Source organism: Arvicanthis niloticus, chromosome 10, assembly GCF_011762505.2.
Source record: "Arvicanthis niloticus isolate mArvNil1 chromosome 10, mArvNil1.pat.X, whole genome shotgun sequence".
NCBI classification, from domain to species: domain Eukaryota; kingdom Metazoa; phylum Chordata; class Mammalia; order Rodentia; family Muridae; genus Arvicanthis; species Arvicanthis niloticus.
Window position 1 is genome coordinate 41,521,791 of NC_047667.1, and position 19,850 is coordinate 41,541,640.

General features: G+C 43.3%; 1 protein-coding gene across 1 annotated transcript in view; it reads right to left on the minus strand.

Moving 5' to 3' along the window:
- Positions 1–5,258: 5,258 nt before the first annotated feature.
- Positions 5,259–19,850, minus strand: part of Cacna1e (calcium voltage-gated channel subunit alpha1 E) — a 469,992-nt gene continuing 455,400 nt past the window's right edge. Inside the window, exons 45-49 of the mRNA XM_076941358.1 lie at positions 18,730–18,841; positions 15,859–15,987; positions 14,670–14,850; positions 12,963–13,153; positions 5,259–10,887 (exon numbers count right to left, since the gene is read on the minus strand). Coding sequence (XP_076797473.1) covers positions 10,345–10,887; positions 12,963–13,153; positions 14,670–14,850; positions 15,859–15,987; positions 18,730–18,841 — 1,156 coding nt within the window. The 3' untranslated portion in view covers positions 5,259–10,344. The remainder of the gene's footprint in view (positions 10,888–12,962; positions 13,154–14,669; positions 14,851–15,858; positions 15,988–18,729; positions 18,842–19,850) is intronic.

Sequence of the window (19,850 nt, forward strand, 5' to 3'; positions counted from 1 at the left end):
TGTTACCTGTGGTATCCTGAATATTCCTTTGGCAATCACCTATAAATGGTGAACAATCAATTTACTTCCTAAATTGCTGGCCTATAGTAATTTTTATGGTCCACCTAAGAATGGTTGTTTTAAAGGATTTCTTTACTTCCTATTCTTTTGGGGGGGGGCAGGAGTGGAGATAACATGTGGGAGGGATGGAAGGCCAAGATGGGATCTTGCTATGTATGTATCCTATATTGGCCTCAAATTAGCTAGCCCAGGCTAGCCTCAAATGTGATATATTCCTACCCCAGCATCCCTGGTGCTAGAACTCTTCTCTTTCCCTTTCTTGATTTTTATGCAACAAAAAAATAAAGAAAGAAAGAAAGAAAGAAAGAAAAAAAGAAAGAAAGAAAGAAAAGAAAGAAAGAGAAAAGTCAGTCTATTGACCCTGAATTTATAGTTTATTCTCACATAATGTTAAGTTGTATATTGCTTGATGTTTTAAATTGCCTTGAATATTGCTGCTTATGTGTACAGTGTTTTTAATGTTGCCATTAACTTTATTGCTACTTTTACAATTCCTATCTCCCATTAATGTTTCTCTCATTTTGTTATTAAATGAATATGGAAATTAGAAGTGGAGAATAAGCAAATTAGGGTTTCTTTCTAAGACAAAAATGGAGGGAGTATTTAAAAAAATAGTTATATAATTGTGATTTGCTTGCTTTTTAAAGCTCTCTTATTTTCCTTTTTATAGAGGTTCAAATTGTCCTTTGCATTTGTTTCATTAACTGAAAGGAAATACCCACCCACCCAGCATCCTTTACTGGCTAGAATGTGGTCCTGAGAGGCTTAGCTCACAGGGGTGGTGGGTTTGAGAAATGCACCTCTGTGTGGTGATGAGGAAGGGAAGGATTATCAATACAGTGTAGATATCTGGCTGATCTCTTGATATGTAATAACTTACTCTGAAGAGCAAGTTTTTGAGTTAGTTACTGTTATCATTTCCTTTTTCAGGATGCAAACCTGTTCTAGGACACACAGTAAATGAATGGTAGTGCCTAGGTTGACCCTTTGTGGGTTCTCCAGGTACATCACTCATCATCTCTATTCTTTTTTCCCCTCCTTTGTTGTTTCTCAAGTTTAAGGTGTTCTAAAGCCATATTATATGTGACTAGTCTCAATATTTTGTGATTGTGTTTGGTTTGAGTTGCTTTGTTTTAAAAGTTAGGATCTCACTTTGTAGCTCAGGCGGGACACAAATTTTGGGTCTTCCTGCTTCAACCTGCTGAGTACTGGGACCAGAGGTATGCCACACCACATTTAGATGCTTAAATATTTAAGGGACTTTGGTTTGGGAATTATCCTAGGTCTATAGCAAAAGAACATGGTATGTAAGTCAAGTCAGAATGTGATATTCCAGGAGCAGTGTATGAAATTAGGGCCTAGCATGTAAATGTAACCTCTTAGAAACTCAGATTGTGGTATAGAATCTAGAGACAAATTTAAAATAGCATTCGTTTTTCTTTGTATGTATTTCATAGTATCATTAGCCTGTGAAAGGATATGGACTTCAGTTCTAGATTAGAATGAATTTAAAAAAAAAAAAAACACAACGAATTCATGTAACTTCCTCATAAATCTATTTTTGTTGAAGAAAACATTGTATCATGCCATACCACTATGATGTAACAAGTTGACAAATTTGTTTCCAATTCAAACAATGATTGAATCACTAGAAGAATATGCTTGGGGGAAGAAAGAAGTTGTTTATGAATGGACAGACTTCCCATCTGGCCTCTAGAACTTGGCTGGCTGGCTACACACCATGTTTTTGAAAGGTTCAACCAGAAGCAAAAAGTCTTACCTAATGAAATCTTGTATCTTAAGACTTAAAAGAAGATCTTTAATGAAAATACAGAAATATATCCTGAAATGCTGATTTCTATCTAACCAAGAAACAGAAGTATAGCAACTTAACATATTTAGACTTGGAAAAAAGATGGTACCCCAGGGGAGGAGATGGATGGCTTTGCCTAGAATGGAGAGTCAAAGGAGCTCATGGATGCAAGGCCATTCAGAAAACTACTACACCAGAGTAAAAAGCCATGTAGGCTGAAAGAAATGAAAGGGAGCATCTCCTCAGAGCCTTGAGGAGGAGTCAGCTTCCTCCCGAGGCTGGCAGCAAAGCAGGAGGAGTTCTTCAGTCATCTTCCTCCTTCAGATGGAGGCTCCGTAGAGTTTCTTAGTTGCAAAGCCCATGGTTCTGTATAGTGGCTGTCTGCTTCTAGTCTCTTCCTCTGATAGACTATATTCCCCGGCTAGAAACTCAGTTTTGTTTGTTTGTTTGTTTTGTTATTTGTCTATTTATTTATTTATTAATTTATTTATATTTGAGGAATCAGTTTGTAGGACAATTCGTTTCTTTTCTTCCAAGGAAAGGGTTATTTTTAATAGAAAGAAAACCTTTTAAAACCATCATGTCCTGGGAACTTTAAGAATATCTAAACTTACTTAAAACTGGGCTAAACAGACCCTGACTTGCCCTGATTACTGAGCTGGCTGCTGCCCTTTCTACCAAGGCCTGGCCAGGCTTTGGTCTTGTAACTACTTCATCAGCAGGAACAAAGACAGGAGAATCGAGGAGCATCAGCCCAATTGATTCTTTACAACAAGATTTTATTTACTTTTCCTTGACCCGCCCGCCCCCCCAACAATAAAGTTGTTCATCTTTCTTTTAGTTTTAATGGTTTTCCTTTTGGATCCAAACGAGCATTTATATTACAGGATATCCACCTGACCAACATGCACTGCTGAACTCTGGTGTTGGGCGAGATGCACCGATACTCTGGGTGGGCCAGCATTGGCTGCCATTCATTCACCACTACTGCAGGAGAGTCAGGCTGATACACCCCAGTGGATGCTGCCCTTAAGGGGGAGTCTCATGGGCTTGACTCGCATGTTTGATAATGTGGGTGGCAGCATTTTTGACAACCTGAGGCAGAGCACCCATTTTCCTTCTTGATCGCATCCTACATGTTCATCTTCTAAGATCAAATCAAGGCTTCTCCTTGGGTCCCAAAGGACAGAGGGGATGACCTAGATACTTGTCATTGCCCTCCCACAATGTTGCCCTTTGAGGTTAGTACCAGTGCACCTTGCCATTTGAAATTTATTGCCCCAAACCACCTTCTGTCCCCTTCACGGGCTCTTTCCCCCTCCTGTGGCCCACAGGCCACTAAAAAGAGTACTGTGCCCTCTCCAATACTGGCTTACTATATGAGTTTCTGAAGTCATAGATTGGGCTGCTTTTTTCTCCTCCATCTGTTGGATCTGGAAAGGATGTTCCTTAACCCACTAATCTTTTGGGGATTCAAGTCAGTTTACCAAAAGCAACCCCTCTGAATCCAATATGATGCTAGAGCATTTACCCCAAATCTAAGTAAAAGGTAGGATCCAAAGTCACACATCTTTAAGCCTCTCCTCTTCTGGAACTTTTATATCTTCCATGTCATCTTTGTCTTTGTTCAATAGTGTCTCTTTCTCTGTACTCACTTGTCCCCGGTATGGAATGTCAAACATACTTGGCGTATTAAGTGTTTTTCCAGTGGTGGTTTTCTGGGTGAAGTCTAAATCTTGGACTCAGCCTGAGTGGCCTTGGACAGCTTCCTAATGCCATCAAGAGGGAAGTTCCTCTGCAATCGCAGCACTTAGGATAGCTTTGAAGAAATTTTGGATTGTTCACAAAACACCAGGATAGAAAAACACTGACTAAAGTTCAGCCTGCAGTCTAAATGTACGCCCCTATTGTGGCCATTAAAACATTATGCCTATGATTTCACTAAACCTGCAGGGATCTGCTTATTGGCCTATAACTCCATATCAAAGGTAACTAAGACCAGAACTACTGTATACTTTAATTGGCAGTTAGATTACACTATTTAGCCCTCATTTCATATTACCATTATTTTAAAAATTGATTAATGGCACTTTGACACATTTAAATGTTTTCCTTGTTCATCTCATAAATATCCTTGATAGGCTTGCTCTAAGCATTGGCTCTTGGGCAATATAGACCATTGCCTAGAAGAAATAAGAATGATGCAAAGAAAACAGCTGAGTCATCAAATCAGGTCCAAGTCAAATGTGACAGATGAGGATGCTGGCTTCCTTTTTAGTTTGGGGGACATCATCTGAGAGAACCAAAGAGGAAGTGGCGGAACTATGCGGCCCAAGTTCAAATGTCTCCTTTCAGAATATCAGGAGCAACCTATTCTTATTTCTGGAAAACTTGCAGAAAAAAAAAAGAGATAAAATTCACTTATATTTCCAACCCAGGCTACAGAAGATGCCTAGGTAATGGTCATCTGTGTTAGTTTTTGGTTATTTGCTCTCTGACTTAAGTGTCCACAAAGAGAAGATGGTGGTAGGAAGTTTGTTGGAAGAAATTCATCTTTTTTGATTAATGAAAACAGCGTGGATTTTAAAAAGGGGGTGCTAACGTGAGAAGAAAGTACAAGAAATAGAAGGCAGGAGCGAAGCAAACTTAGCCCCAGTCCCATTAAGAAGGAGGTTTTCTTAAAAAGATTAAATGCTTAGAAGAAATGCCGAGAATTTCCCAAGTCCTTGATGGGATGTAACGAGTGAAGGTTTTTCAACTTGACTTGTGGAGACAAGTGCTTTATAATTATTAACTCACAAGCCCTCGACACACATGAACAAGTCAAGCATCGGAATTTCAATTTCCCTAACAAGGGAAAGGAAATGTATGCACTATCCTTACTGAAGGCACGGAAGAATTGTGAAGCCCGGATAGAGCTCATTATATTTAGCTTCCTATGATGCTCATTTGTCACGTTGCTATATTGTTTAAACTTACCGTCTTACCTAGTAATACAACTTATATTATGTATTGGTTAAGGACTGTTCTGAAATAATTCTGTATCTTAACATTTTCTTGACTTTGATTGATTTGGTGGGGAAGGCAGTTTTTTTTTTTTTTTTTTCATAAATCTAGGTTATAGTTTCAGAACTTTTGGAGACAAGGGTCCAGGGCCACTTAACAAGACAGAAGGGTGGGGTGGTTACAGAGACGGGAAGAGAGAGTAACTTCAAGTTTTTGACTCAATTATCATAGCACTAATTTGACAGAAATCAATATTAGAAAAGAAGCAAATTCAGAACACTGTAGGCACAGATTTATCCTTCTTTGCTATTCTAGAGTGGGCCTGTTCCAAAATACTTGGATAATCAATCAAACAAAAACTACCAGATAAAAATAAACATTAATCTCAATACTTCTACTTTATTGATCCAACTCTTTCAAAACTCCATAAACAAGAACTTGAAATCCAAGAATGTATTTACATAGTAGTAGCATGGCTTATTATAGAATCTCTGTTTGCATCTAGAAGGCTAGGACACTAACCTTCCAATACATAGGATGATAGGAGTGTGTGGGCAGAAAGAAACCTATTAAAAATAGAAGCTGGGGCCCAGACCTTACTTGAAATCCTATTAGACTTTGCTGGGAGCTCCCATTAAATGAGCTAACTTGAACTCTGTTCAGAGGTGCTTTCTAGGCCCTTGGGACAAGTTGGACCACTTTTGAATTTGTTGTTCTTGGTGTCATGTGAATTTTCTGGGATACACATGACACAGACCAAATTAATTAAGGGGCAAAACCCCAAAACACCAAAAAGATTCAAGGAAAGGAAAAGATGGCTGCCAGAAAGCATAGTTATTTTTTCCAGACCTTTCCCCTCGTGTAGTACATCTATGTACTATGGGTGTAGCCTGTGACAGCTGACAAAACACCCTAGCAGTCTTTGGCCAGTGGAGAAGGTATGAGCTGCTGCTGTTTGGGACAGACCTGGCTAGGATGTTCTGGGTGGGTCAGAGAGGAAAAACTACAAAAGGCTACTGGTACAGACAACACTTAACATGGGGCTGCCTCTGATCACATTCATGGAAGAGTTGGGTCATAACCCCTAAGTTAATTTTGTTTAGCTTTTGTTAAAAGAAGAGTCTCCATGTGGAGATACTCAAAGACAACTTAACTGAACCGGATTCCTTAGGGGTTCTTTTTTGGTATTAATCCATCATGCTGTGACTGACCCTCTTCTGCCTGCCTCATAAAGTATTCCTGTTTCTCTTGGAGTGTATAATGCTCTGGGGACCAGGAGGGAAGGACACATACAGGCTGGGTGGGAGAGGGAATCCTTCCCAAAGAATGGGCTGCTTTGCCTCAGTAGCCTCAGGGAAGGTGTTTCAAAACATGACAGCCATTACCCTATTATAGTGATAACTGCTGTGTTCTTTCAAGTCTCAGAAAAATCTCTGCACATCAGGAGACAATCTGATTTTCACCCACTGTCTACCTTTCCTTTACATATAACTTCAACTTTTTCAGTGTTATAACTGAGCTAAGAAACAAAGGTCCCAACATCTCCCTGCTCTACCTACCTAGATATTCTGTCCACAAATGAAATAGACATTGTAGGCTTCAGAAAGAGATGTGACAAAAAAAAAATCATGTTTAAAAGTAAAATCAAAATTACTTAAAAATTTTGTTCCACTATACCAAAGACACAGAATCTCCCTGTAGCGAGCCTTCATGAGGTACACTGACCTTGTGTGCACTCCTTTACAGTTCACTTGACATGGTCTTGGGAAGCTCACCTGGTGAGCTTCAGACAGCACTTCATTAGAAGGAAGCGTTCCCTAAGAGCATGGCAGAGGCAGTTACTGCACCATGTATACTTGGATTTAACCATCTCAGGATGTGCTAGCATGCAGGAAAACAAAGACGTGGCTGGAAGACCAACGGGCACTTCACACAAAGAATCTGTGGTGGTAGGGTATGGATGTAGGTGGGAAAGGGAGATGCTGACTAAAGGCTGGAATATGGGGTATTCTTTGTGTGGCCTTAGACTGAAGGGATGAAAAGGTTCAGAACATCTGGAGTCCACTTGAGGGAAGCATGTTTGGGTCCTCGGTATGAGGAATAAGCTGGAACCAGAATCGAAGACTACAGTAAAAATAGATTCCTCAGATAGAAGTGTGGTATAACTCCCTCCCCCTTGGAAACTGTCATAATGGCTCATATGGAACCTGGTGGTACTAGTGGGTACCATCCTTTCATGGACAGGTGGTTTTCCTTGACACACAGGGCACACTGGCTTGACCCGCCTATCCTTTTGAAGGCTGTTGTGCCCTCCTACAGATAGGAAGGTAGGGACATGACAAACACAAGCATAGTCACACCATCTCCCTGCCTGGCTTCTTTTCATGCCTTTTTTCTTCTCTCTCTTGTTTTGAGGTGATGAGGACCAAATGTTTTTGCCAGGGTAATGAGATATCTGATAAAAAAAATTCTTCAAAAAGACCTTCTGCACCCAAAGAGTCATGCTATGTACCAGAAGTTGCAAGAAGAAGCATGGGATTTGAGAAAGCAGTTTTCTTTTAAAGAGAAAGACACAGGCTCTGATAGCTAGGAGGGAAAGCCCTGATCAACTACAAGGAAGAAAGTTGGCATTCAAGTTTATTAGGAAGCAGTAGGAAACTAAGATTATTACAATAATGCATTTGTGACTTAACAAAAATTATTTTATGTTCTGGTCTTAATGAAGGGTAAGTGTAGTCCAAGGTAAAAGAAACTCGGGGTAAGTTGAATAATGAAATATGTTTATAAGTTCACCAGTGCTAAAAATAAATAAATAAATAAATAAATAAATAAAATAAACCATGTGGTCAGTTAAGTGACCACAGCTACAATACTGGATAACTTTACAATGCTTCAGTGTGTGTGTATGTGTGTGTGTTAGCACGCACGCGTGCGTGTATGCATGCATGTGTGTGTGTGTATATGTTCAGGGAGTTCAAGAATGTGGGAAGATTTCAGATACAGTGCATTTAGTGATACTATTTTTTTTTAAGGTGACTTCCATATCTGGTCATTGTGCTGCCAGCCCACGTTTCTTCCGTTACTGGGATGGCAATGCCATATCGCTGCAATTGATTTTCTCAAACAACCATCCAACAGGCTTGCTGGCTCAGAATGGTCATCCTGTTGCAGGCTTCCCCTAAGGAAAGCTGCATGTCCAATATAGAAGAAAGCAATTTTGTGCACATAAGGAGGCCTGTAGCAGCACTTTGGCATGGAATGAGGCTGAGCAGAGAAAACCTTAGAAACAACACAAGCCCAGCATCTGTCTTATGTAACAATCACATATATCCCTTAGGGTCATGGTTGTATTCTTAGCTGCCCCTGAGCACACAGGGAGAGGACAATGGAGGTGGAAGAGGAGGATCTGAGAGTCAGCAGGCCTTAGGTTGGCCTCATTGGTCACCTGTCACGGGATTACTTTGGTTTGGGGTTAGCCGTGGTTCATGAAAGCTCCATCAATACTGAAAAGAGAAGGAGTACTGTGGCAGATGACTGTGGCCACGTGGATGAACTTGGCTTTTCAGAACTGCTGCTGCTGCTGTGTCAGCCCAGGGTTAGAAAGAATGGGACAGAAGAATAGAAAGGAAATGTCATTTTAAAAGAGATTTTTTTTTTCTAAGAAACATTGCTCCTATGCAAGAGTCCCAGAGGACTCTGACTAGGCTGGAAGAGGATAAAGACTCGATTCACTGACCTTTCAGTGTGATGGCCTTCACTCTCACTGGAGAGGGTCCTGCACAGAGGCTAGAGAGAACAGTCCTGCCCATCCCCAGGCATCTGTTCACCCATTCTGATACTAGAGAGAAGCTTAAGGAAGGGGCGATGCATTCCACAGAATGGAGCTCTTGGCTGCATTGTTGACAGAAGAGATTGAGGAAGGGTCTCAAGTTCCCTTGATGCTTCTGGTTTGGGGGATTAGGAGTGACTTAGTGGCCCAAGATTGTCTTCTACCCATCTTTTACTCTGGGGAGGGATGAAACCCAGGCCTGGCCCAGGGAACATTCAGAGATAGTGGGAACCACATCAGAGCCTATTTTACTAAAATCAACAGCTCGGGTCAAAACTGAGGTATAGTTACTTATCTTAAAGCATTCTCATCAACTGACTCCCCAAACCCCAAACCAAGCTGTATGAGCTTCAGGCTCAAGGACTTCTCCTCACAGGGATCCCCAGGCTGATGCCCTTAGGGAACATTCCCCTGTTTCAGTCTACCAGGCTTTCTCATCTTTAGAGACGTCCTTACATGAGACGAGAGACTCTCTCGGATATGTGTTCCCTGTCCATTTGGAGAAGTGGCAGAGAACATGTAGTTGCTAATACTTGGCCATTGTGGGCTTGGTTTAGCAGTAGCCTTGCTGCCTGACAGAGGCCTGCTGCCTGCCTCCAGCTCACTGTGGTCACAGCCCTGTCACCAACACTGAGTTCCTCCTATGCTTGTTGGAGTCTGCCCAGAGTCCCTTAGGTCTCCCCCTCTTCCTTGCCCCTACTGTTGGGGGTCCCTCTGTCTAGTATCTAAAGGGCCAAGACCAAGAACTGCATGGGGTTCCCACACTGTGGCTGAACCCTTCTGGGGTTGGAGCCCTGGCTATTGGAGTTAATATTCCCCTTACCAGAGCTACAGGCACCTTTGTGGGCCCTGGAGAACCTCCTTATCTAGCCTACCTACCACAGCACCTACTGTGTGAGTTACAAATGTCAGAGTCTAGGACTGTACCCACCAGCACCTCCGGTTCTGTTTCTTTGACCCTCACTTTCATGGTACAGGCTGCTGGGCTATGGCTTTTCTCACCCAGACCAGCCCTTGCTGCTGTTGCCACAGCACCTTGGGCCCTTCTACTCCGGCCCTTTTCTCCCTCCCTCCCATCTCCCATCAGCATCCAGTGCTCCTGGCTTAGCATGTGTCTCTTTGGGGAAAGCAAGCCCCAAGATAATGCATGGGATGCTGCTGCGGTTGCCCCCGGGGGTAGCCAAAATACAAGAGCTGCTGAGGAGATTCTTCTGCCATTTCCACTTTTCCCTCATTAAGACGCTGGGAAGTGTTCCCAGCTGCTCAGGGCAATGAGCTTAGACACAGGTCAGCCAGATCCTGCCACAGCTTATAGAAAAGTGGGAAGGGGCAACGGAAGCCAAGTCACCTTCGTGTCCCTTCTCTCATGGGAATAAACCCCCACATTTCTGTATTTTCTTTCCCCAGCAAAGAGGCAGGACTATGGCAGTGCCCATCTTGCAAAGGGAAATAATGCAAATTGGTGGGTTTGACTGTTTTCCATCTGTCTTTTACTTCCTCTTCTCTGAGGATGCATGGCGTCCTTTCTCCATCTTCCTTCTCCCTCTTCCTCCCCCCCGGGCCGCACTGGCTTCCCAATTTGGTCTTGGTTTTCTCCCTGTGAGAGAAGAGCATGCATCGGAGGGGATGGCAGCCTCTAGCACTTATCGTCTTCTTCCGTGTCACTCAGGAGGTCACTGACAGCTCCACACATCATGCCAGGCCCAGGCCCCCCACGCCTCCGCCGCCGATAGTGCCCATTAGGCATCTGCCAGCTGTGCCGTAGGGGTGGGGCAGAGCCAATGGTATTGGACCGGCCCAAGCTAGTAGCTACGGCTGCCTCAAAGGTGAGTGTCTCCTCCTCGCCACAGTCTGAGGCGTGGGAGTCTTCATGGAGGGCCAGATAGGGCTCGGAGATGTAGTGCTGTGGGGAAGGGTGCTGGCCCTGCTGGGGATGCAAGGAGTTGGAAGACTCGGTCAGGCAAGCGCTGTTGCTCTCCAAAGCTTGAGAGGCCAGTGGGGATCCACCCTCACTTCCATCAGGAGGTGGAGAGATGCCGCCAGTGTGTCTCATCAGGGAGCTGTAGGAAAGGAGGGGCCGAGGCTTTGGTGGCACAGGTGGGAGCTGGCGACGACTTCTTCTTGGGGTGCTGGTGTCGGAGATAGAGGGGATTGAGCTCTCACTCAGAGAACCAGTACCCTGCATTACAGGAGAAATATGACAGATTAGATTAGGCATGGTGGGCCCTCTTGAGATCCCAACCCCTTATGTAGAAATCTCTGAATCTGGGGGTCTGGAGTAGTCTGAGAGGTGGTCCCCCTCTACTACTCAGACCCTGCAAGGACTCAGGGATCAAATCAGTAGAGAAATAGATGCCAGCTAGATCATAGCATCTCAATTTTTGCAGTGCAGACAAATCTCTGGAAATCAAGTTCAACTAATGATGCAAGTTTAGCCACACGGGGTTTGGGGTAGACCTGGGCATGAGCTCTAACTTAGCTCTGTGACAATAAAACACCCAGATGGCTAACCAGGACATGAAAACTGCATATGATAAGGGCATACAGGAATATCTGAAGGTTCTAGGCAAAATAGCTCCCTGCAAGGTTGCTCTGAACCCCTGTCTGTTCTGGGAAATGAGTTCTAAGCAAAAGCAAATTCCCTTTTCTTCCCTTTTGTAAGGGTGAATTTGTTAAACTGTGTTGGCTTACAGCAGGTCCAGCACACACCGCATCCTCCAAAGAGCTTTGGATTTGAGAATGAAAGACACACACACACACACACACACACACACACACACACACACAGAGAGAGAGAGAGAGAGAGAGAGAGAGAGAGAGAGAGAGAGAGAGAGAGACATATTTTGATATGCCTTGACTAGCTCAAATGACTGGGCACTTCTAAACCTCCCCAAAACTAGCAAATACTCCCCTCCAGTATTCCTGAGTTAACATCTTTTAAAGTCTATATTTCATCTCTGCTCCCTCAGACCCAATAGGGGAAGTGTCCCCTAGAGCCAGTTCCCCAGATCTTTATATGCCGGGTGGGGCCTTTAAGTTTCGTCTTTCTGCTTTCCTGTCACAGGGATTCTCTCTTCTTCCCTTCTCTTTCTCAGCCTCTTACCTCCACTCCATCTCCCTGCCCAGTCATTGGCTGTATGGCAATTCTTATTACCAATCAAAGCCATCTGGGGGCAGGGACCCTCAGACAAAGCATCAGAACTAATCCCCAACACCTGGTTTTCCAACTAGAGGATACCTTAAGACCTGAAGTGCCTTAAAGCCTGTTTTCTTGTCTCTCCATTAGGGATGGCTTGCTGCCCTTGGCTTCTACAGCCAACGTGCCTTTATCTATTGTTTCTGCCCTTATCTGTCTTCCTTGCCTGGTCCCTGTAGTACCTGAGCCCAGGTGTCAGCAAATGGGTTCCAGCACTGGCCTCTCAAGGTGTGTGAAACCTGTGAGACACCTGTGAGAATCTTCTGGGTCGAGGTCCTTTTAGATGTGGAATTTTGGGTTTGACTCTTAAGCAAGTCTCATTGGATTCTTCAAAGTGCCAGGGATTTGCTGTGTTAGCAAACTCCAGGGCTGGGTCTGCTCTGCAATACAATTTGGAAACCACTATTCCTTAGGTAAATTTCTCTACTGCTGTGTGTCAGTCTTGCTTTAGCAGTCTCTTGTTTCTGGATGACCATTTCTAACCAAATATGTCTCCCATCTGGACTCCAGGAACTTTGAGAAGGGTTAGGGCTGGGAGAGAGGGGCAACACAAAGAACACTGTCACACAGCTGGTATTTCTTAGGCATAGACTGGGAGTTAGTAAAAGATGGAGAGGTGAGACACGCTCCTTCTCTTGAGATGGCTACACAATCAGTAAGCAAAGTGGAGTTGTCTGACTTGCAAATTCTGGCTTGAGAGATGAATTATCATTGTAGTTGATACTAAGAAACACAACTTATAGCTGAAGGGCCATCTTTACTTCTTAGGTCTAGCTGAATTTGTATGTCCGGATACTGAGGACAGGCATGAATTGACTTCCAGATACTGTCTTTCTTGGAGGCTGGGGGAGTGGGGGGGGAAGAATCTCATTTCTTGTGAATTCCTGTCATCTCTGAATCTGCAAGCACAGAACAGCCAGCCTCTGCGTTCAGTGGTTATTTCTTTGGAACATCAGGCTCTGAGTTCCCAGAGGCTGACATGAGGCAATGGGAGACCCTCCTAAAACAGTACTCCCCCTTTCCCTGACCTGCTAGAGGCTCAACTTCTCCATGTTTACCTGTCTGTTGGGGGTCTGTGACCTTCCCTCACTGGGCGACCTGGACTGGCGACGCTCTGGGGACTCCCAGTCAGCCTGGGTCCCTCGCTCCTCAGAATTGCAGCGGGAGACATCAGGAGAGAGGAGGTGCTTTCGTTCTTTGGATCGGCCTCTCTCCCTGCCTCCTGAGCGGTGAGTGTCAGACTTGTGACCTGTGAAAGGTGACAAAAACAATTGGTTATTGTTAATCAGCCCATTCTGGCTTACTGATACTGAACCCCAAGCCACAGATTCTACCCCAACCAGGGATTTGAGCCACTGTGAGCTGATTGTGTTCGTTCAGAATTCAGTGTTGAATCTTAACCTCCAAAGGAATGGAGACAGGATGTACAGCCTTTGGTAGGTGACCATCTTAGGACAGTGAGGCTCTTATTATAGAGTAAGTATCCCAGAGATAGTTTGCATCCTGTCCCTGTATCTACCCTGTGAGGACATGATGAGAAGAAGGAGTCCCCACCAGACACTGCTGTCACATTGAGCTTGTATCTCACGACCTCCTGAACTGAAGTGCCCTGGCTTCTCCAGGCAGATTAACAGATGACTTAAAAGGGAAATGGGACAGAAAAGGTAGAAAATTCCACTTTTCATGAGCAAGTAAGTCTGCAAGGTACCTCTGAAGAGACAGGTACCAATGAGTGGAGACTGTTTTCTCTGCTTCCCTTTATGCCGGATACAGTGAACATTATCTCTGCCAGATGGCTCAGGGGTTGCCTGTGTCTTGACTTGAGAAGATGGCACGAGGAAGGGGATTAGGAGGGTTCAATGGATGAAATGCTAGCACATCTAATGTGATGTTAGGGTGAGAACCTAGGAGTTTAGCTTGAAGGATCTCCATTCTAGTCTTCATGCTGCCACTTCCTGGCTTTCAATATGGGGAAGCTCACTGGTTTTCACGTTTGATTTCTATATCTAGTGAAGTAAGTGGAATGAGAGGAATGATTTCTAACATTTTCAAAACCAGTGAAACACACAGAAGCTTTAAGTAAACCCCAGTGCATGAAACAATCCCAGGTAACACTGTGGGGAAAGCTGGAGATGTTGGCAGAGTTCAGTGCCTTTTGGGTGATGAGGTGGCTTCCATGACATTCCTATGGAGTTTCTGTTGTCTTTTAAAAGGTTAATTTTAAACTCTGATTAATCACATTGACGTTTGTGATGAATACACAGGGCTTGGGTCAGTTTCAGGATGATACCTCAGAGAGGGCAATGGTGTTATGACTAGGAGCATTCGTCTTTCAGTTTGTGTATAGGTGGGACAAGCACAGGTGTGCAGCAGTGTGTATGTGGGGGTCATAGGACTTGGTCTTAGTTTTTTGCTGCCATGTTTGAAATAGTATCGTTTTAGTGACAACAGCTGCATACACCATCTTAGCAGGATCTGTCTTGTCAGAGGAACACTGGGGTTATGGATATGTACTGTTGTGTACATATCCATACACAACATGTTATGTAAGTTCTAGGGATTTGAACGCATGTCCTCACACTTGTACAGCAAGCTCTTTATGCATGAACCACCTATAAAGGCCTTTCCTCACTTTCTTAAACCCTGGTCTTTCTAAATCATGTTCCACTTTATCTAAATTATGTTCCAGTCACTTCTGATCCTTACAAAGACTAGGTTTATCAATTGCCAAGAAAAGAGACAGATGCTAAAAATGACCCTCTCACCAGAGTCAGAATTCAGGCGGTGGGCTGACAGCCTCAGGGAGGAATGGTAACTTCTGCGCCGTGACTTGTAGGTGTTTTCACTGCTACGTTCCATGGAGAACTCCTCCAACCAGGAGGAATTTGAACGCTTATCCCGAATTGTAGAAAAGGAACGTCGCATAGAGCTAGGGTCTGTTACCACCTAGAAAGGAAAACAACCCAAAGGAATACAAAGTCAGGATTAATTATTGAAAGGGTCTGAAGATCCATATGTAGGACTGAAACTCTTGGGAGTGGTGAGCTCTAAGCCCTGGAAATTGTCACCTCCCTTGAATCCCCCTTGCAGAAACCTTGGCTACAGAGGCCAATCAGGGAAAGGTGTCCTTTGTAAGCTATCAGTCACTGAGAATAGCTTGGATTGTCTCCTTGTTTTCATGAATAAAACCAGATGAGTCCACTAACTGTGCAGTGTGGGCAGGTGCTGCATAAATGTCTCATAGAACTATCTACTATAGGTGCTCAGTCAGGATCTGTTGTAAATACTGAGTCCCTTTGAAATAGGTGACAGCAATTGTCCAAAATGCTACATTCTGAGGGAAGCATTTTTTATTTAACAGATAAGGCTCTGCTTTAGAGCCTCCTACCCTAGGCAAGCTTGCAACTTAACCACTAAGAAAGTACCGGCCTCCTGCCATCACTGCCCCAAAGCATCCTACCCCTACAAACTCTGGTGGTTTGGATTGCCACAGGTGTTAGAACAGATCCACAAAAACTTCTTGTCTCTGTCAAAACTCCATGTAAGACAGACAAAGAAGCTAAGAAAACAGACAAGGAAATGAGGCGTGGCCTGCACCGGATACGACAGTCCTGACATAGAGCGGTGTGTACAAGTAACTCATGTGTGGAGGAGGCTGGGGAAAGAGAAAAGGATGGGAAAATACATAGAGAAAAATGCCTGTTGATTGGCTGGTTGGGTCCTGAGAATGTTTAGCCCAGTGCAGAAAAAGATATACTATGTTGCTAATGGCAAGAGTTATTAAAAACACAATATAGAGAAAACCTTGTCAGAGATGGCCCATGAGCTAGATTTTGTGTGTAGTTAAGGGGTAGAGGAAAGTTCAGGGCTTACCTGAAAATATCAGGTATTTCATAACCCACCTAATAAAGCCTGGGATGCCACTGTGTAAGGTATGTGGTGTTTGAGTTTTACCTGGGGATCCATAGTCAGACGTGGCATAGAGGATGCCCTCCCAGATCCCGCATGCTCCTGGGTGTCCGGAGGAAGGTAGATGCCATGGTTAGAGGACTGCACACTTTTTAATTCACTAACCTCTGGCTCCTGGAAATAAAGACACAGCCAAGCTTGTGGGACTTGGTTCCATCCGGTTGCCTCTCACCTCCAGGGGATGATTCAGCCCCCATTGTAAGAATGGCTTTTAGAAGGGAGACTGATATTTATGAGGCCCTAGTTGTAGGCGTATGTGTGTGAGCACACATGCATAATTTTACATGTGTGATGCTAGAAATCTCAAACAGAAGCCTCTACATGGGAATGAAGAGGTAAAGGCCATCTTTAAAACAAATTTTCAGGTTTTTATAGATTTATCAAACAAATGATTATGCTCATTGGATACTTTATATATGTGAAATACATCTTCTGATGGGTGTTACTACTGTGTTTATTCTTTGAAGAATCATTTTATTAGTTTTATAGAAACCAGGATTTGAAAGAAAGTCACTAATTATCTAAGAGAAAATATGTTATGAGTTTATTAGGTAAGAGTTTTATAATTAAAGCCATCCAACATGTAGTTGGTAGTCATCTGTCAGAAATCTACTAACTAGTTCGGTTCAAAAGAAATATAATGCAAACCAATTTTAATGATTATATATGTGATCATTAAAAAATTCAATTGCACATTTTTATTTAACTTAATATATCCAAATATTATTGCATCAGCCTGTAGATTACCTCATTTTAAAAATAATTATTAAATGTCTTTTGGACTCATAACACTCCAATCATTCACCAGCCATATATGTGCCTGATGTTACTGTATTAAAATGTGCCCCCACAAAGTGTTACAAGGTTAGTTAAGAAACTGTTATTTCTCAAACGCCTTTGTTATCTTCCTAGTTCAAGAATGTGAGTTACCATGAAGATAACTTGTATAATTGTATAAATACTGGAGCTACTTACACAAGCCACACAGAGATCAAAGAACATCTTTGACATCTGGAAATTATTCTGGAAAAACAAATGTCATTTTATACTTAGCTATTTATGCCCTAAAATATGGGTGCATGAGTAGGTCAATGTTCAAAGAAAGTAGAACCTGGGATGGCTGGTCAACGTTATGGCTACTGCTGTGGCTGGGAAGAGGACCTTCCTCGGCCATGTGATATGTGCACGTGAGGAGGCCACAGCATTTGTAGTGCATGTGATAATGTGGCACACAATTCCAACTTCAAACAGATGCAGCAATGACATTGAAGTCTACAGTTGTCAGAGGCGGTGTGAGACACACTCCATATGCACACACAAATTATGGCCACGCCTCAGGACATGGAGCAGGGACCCAGAGGGATGGGCAGTAGACAGTGGTGAGTGTGTTGCATGGCTGACACCTGAATTAAATTACAGACACCAGCACTGACAAGATGAACACAAATCCAAAAAGTTCTGGCACTACATCTCAGCCTTGGGAAACCCACAGAAATGATGAGGTAGTCAAGCGACCCTGGGGGTAGAGGAAAGACACATTATTGAGATTTTTCTCCATCATACCTATCGAGGAAGTTGGCAAGACATAAGGTGCTGAGAAGAATTTTCAGAATCAAACTATCCATATCAACTTAGTTCCTAGATCTTAGTGCTAAAACAGTCAGGATAAGATTGTAATTGTTGTCAGAAACTCTACCCACCCTACCAAGAACATCCTTGGACAGGTTGTTCAGTATTCCAGGGATATCTGACCTTGCTGTCTTTCCAATACAATTATGCGTGGTCCTCTGTCTCAGCAACCACAGAAGACAGAATTACCCAGTTGAGCTACTCCTCTCTGTAAAGAACCTACTTTATCACACAAATGCAGACACACACACACCACCACCACCACCACCACCACCATCCTCCTCTTCCTCCTCCTCCTCCTCCTCCTCCTCCTCCTCCTGCTCCTCCTCCATTTGGCATGGTTCTGGGATATATAGTACTAGCAAGAAGGGTTCATGAGACAAAGGAGAAGAAAAAGGTCATTGGTAAATAAATGTAAAGGAACAAGGCTCAGCTCACTTAATGCCACCTTGCTGTATAGACATTTGCAAAAACTAGGTTTTGTCTTCCTCTATCCAATCCAATTAGACCTGGGAGGAAACCTGGGACTCATGGCTCCCAAACTAGGAATGATTGCAAAATTGATTAGTTTGCCAATCAGTTTTTGCTTTTGCATTAGTAAAGCCAAAATTTTTTAACCGTTGCTCTCTTCTCTGAGGTTGAACTTGACTCATTAAGTCATTAAGGTTCTCAGAAATTTTACCATCCCGACTAATGAGAAACTTATTTGGGGGTCAGGAAAATGACATTGGGGGATTTTTTGAATGTATGTGACCTTGTAAAATTATTACTGAAGAGAAGAAATTTGCCTGAGCCTGCGTATAACAAAAGTGGTGACGTTTTCCATTTGTCCTGTCAGACAGCTAGTCATTATTGCAGATGCAGCCACTAAGTATTATGGGAGGTGGGCTTCACTCAAGGACGCTATGGACATTCCTGTATTCCTATAGGCAACACTCAGCAGTATAGCATACAATATGCATAGAAATGACTCACTGTATCAGTCTGTCTTAAAGCTTGCTATCATAGCCAAGATTTGATATATTTACTTCAAATGTTGATAAATTAAAAGGGCTCGACCTGAAGAAATATAAGTCCCCACAGGAGAGATGACTGCTCTGGGTCTTTAAAACCTTAGGGCACATTCTCAGTGAACATGAGAAACTGGGTAAGAAGGGTCTGAAGATAGAATGGAAGGGATCAGGAGACCAAGGAAATGCTTCTGAGGTCATGTACTCGTGCATTCACCAGAGATTGCTGTTCCTGGTACTGTCCATCATCTGCTGGGTCCATACAAGCCAACTGGAATATTTCTTGAGGGGAGAGTGGACTCATTGAAGGGTATCCACTCCGACCACTCCTGAAAGGCAATGTCAAATTCAGAGGTAATGAGAGACAGAGAAAAAAAAGGCATGCAAAAGCTTCCACTAGCAAGTCCCATCCCATAGAAGACCTCCTCCTTACAAGAGCCGCACCCTGCACTCTTAGCTGGTCTATAAATCTGTTGACTTGCAGGTGGCTGGTCTTAGAACAGAAGATGTTTAAGAAAGCATAAGAAAACATAGAAACTGGTGTTTTCAACCTGCATTTGGAATCATTCATCATTCTGCTGGCGACCAGCATATCTGTGACAAATGACATCATTTGTCACACTCAGCCATATGGAAGACCAGTACTAGATTGTAAACCTGTTTCTGTTGAGTTTCCCTCATTGGGCAGAAAAATGCCAGAGTTTAAACAGTGAACAGCTTGTTTAAATATTAAGCAGTCATAGTCTTGAAAAAAAAAATCTTCACTTTCAGTAAAATGGTTTTACTGTGCCAGCATCCATGGCTAAGCTCAACTCTATCCAATTCAGTTCCATGAACATTTACTAAGGGGATCCTCTGTGCTGTTCACTGTCACTGTTGTTTCATGAACTGATGACGTTAGAGGTGGTGGTTGGGAAGCAAAGCCCCCTGTGTTGCTTGCTATGTGGGAGAAGGTTTGAATGATGAGGCAGGGAAACACGGCCGAGTGAAATATACACGGGGTAGCAGAGTAGATTCCTATCAAGCCAGTTTGGTTCAGCGGTTCCTATAAATCATGTCCACAGTGTTGGTTAGAAGAAAAGGATAGGTGACCCATTCTGAAACATTGGTTTCTGTTGCCACTCACTGCTTCCAATACAGTAGCAGTTTTCTTCGGCCTAAGCAAGAATGCAAGCAAGTCCTCATGACTCTGGGGAAAGAGGGCAGAGGCCAGGGCTATGCAGCTCTACTCTCTGAAAAGTTGTGGGACTACAAGATGACACACCATCTCTCCAAATGTCGGCATCCTCTCTAGGATAACACTCTACAGCTGAAGACTGCATTCCATAGAAAATTAGA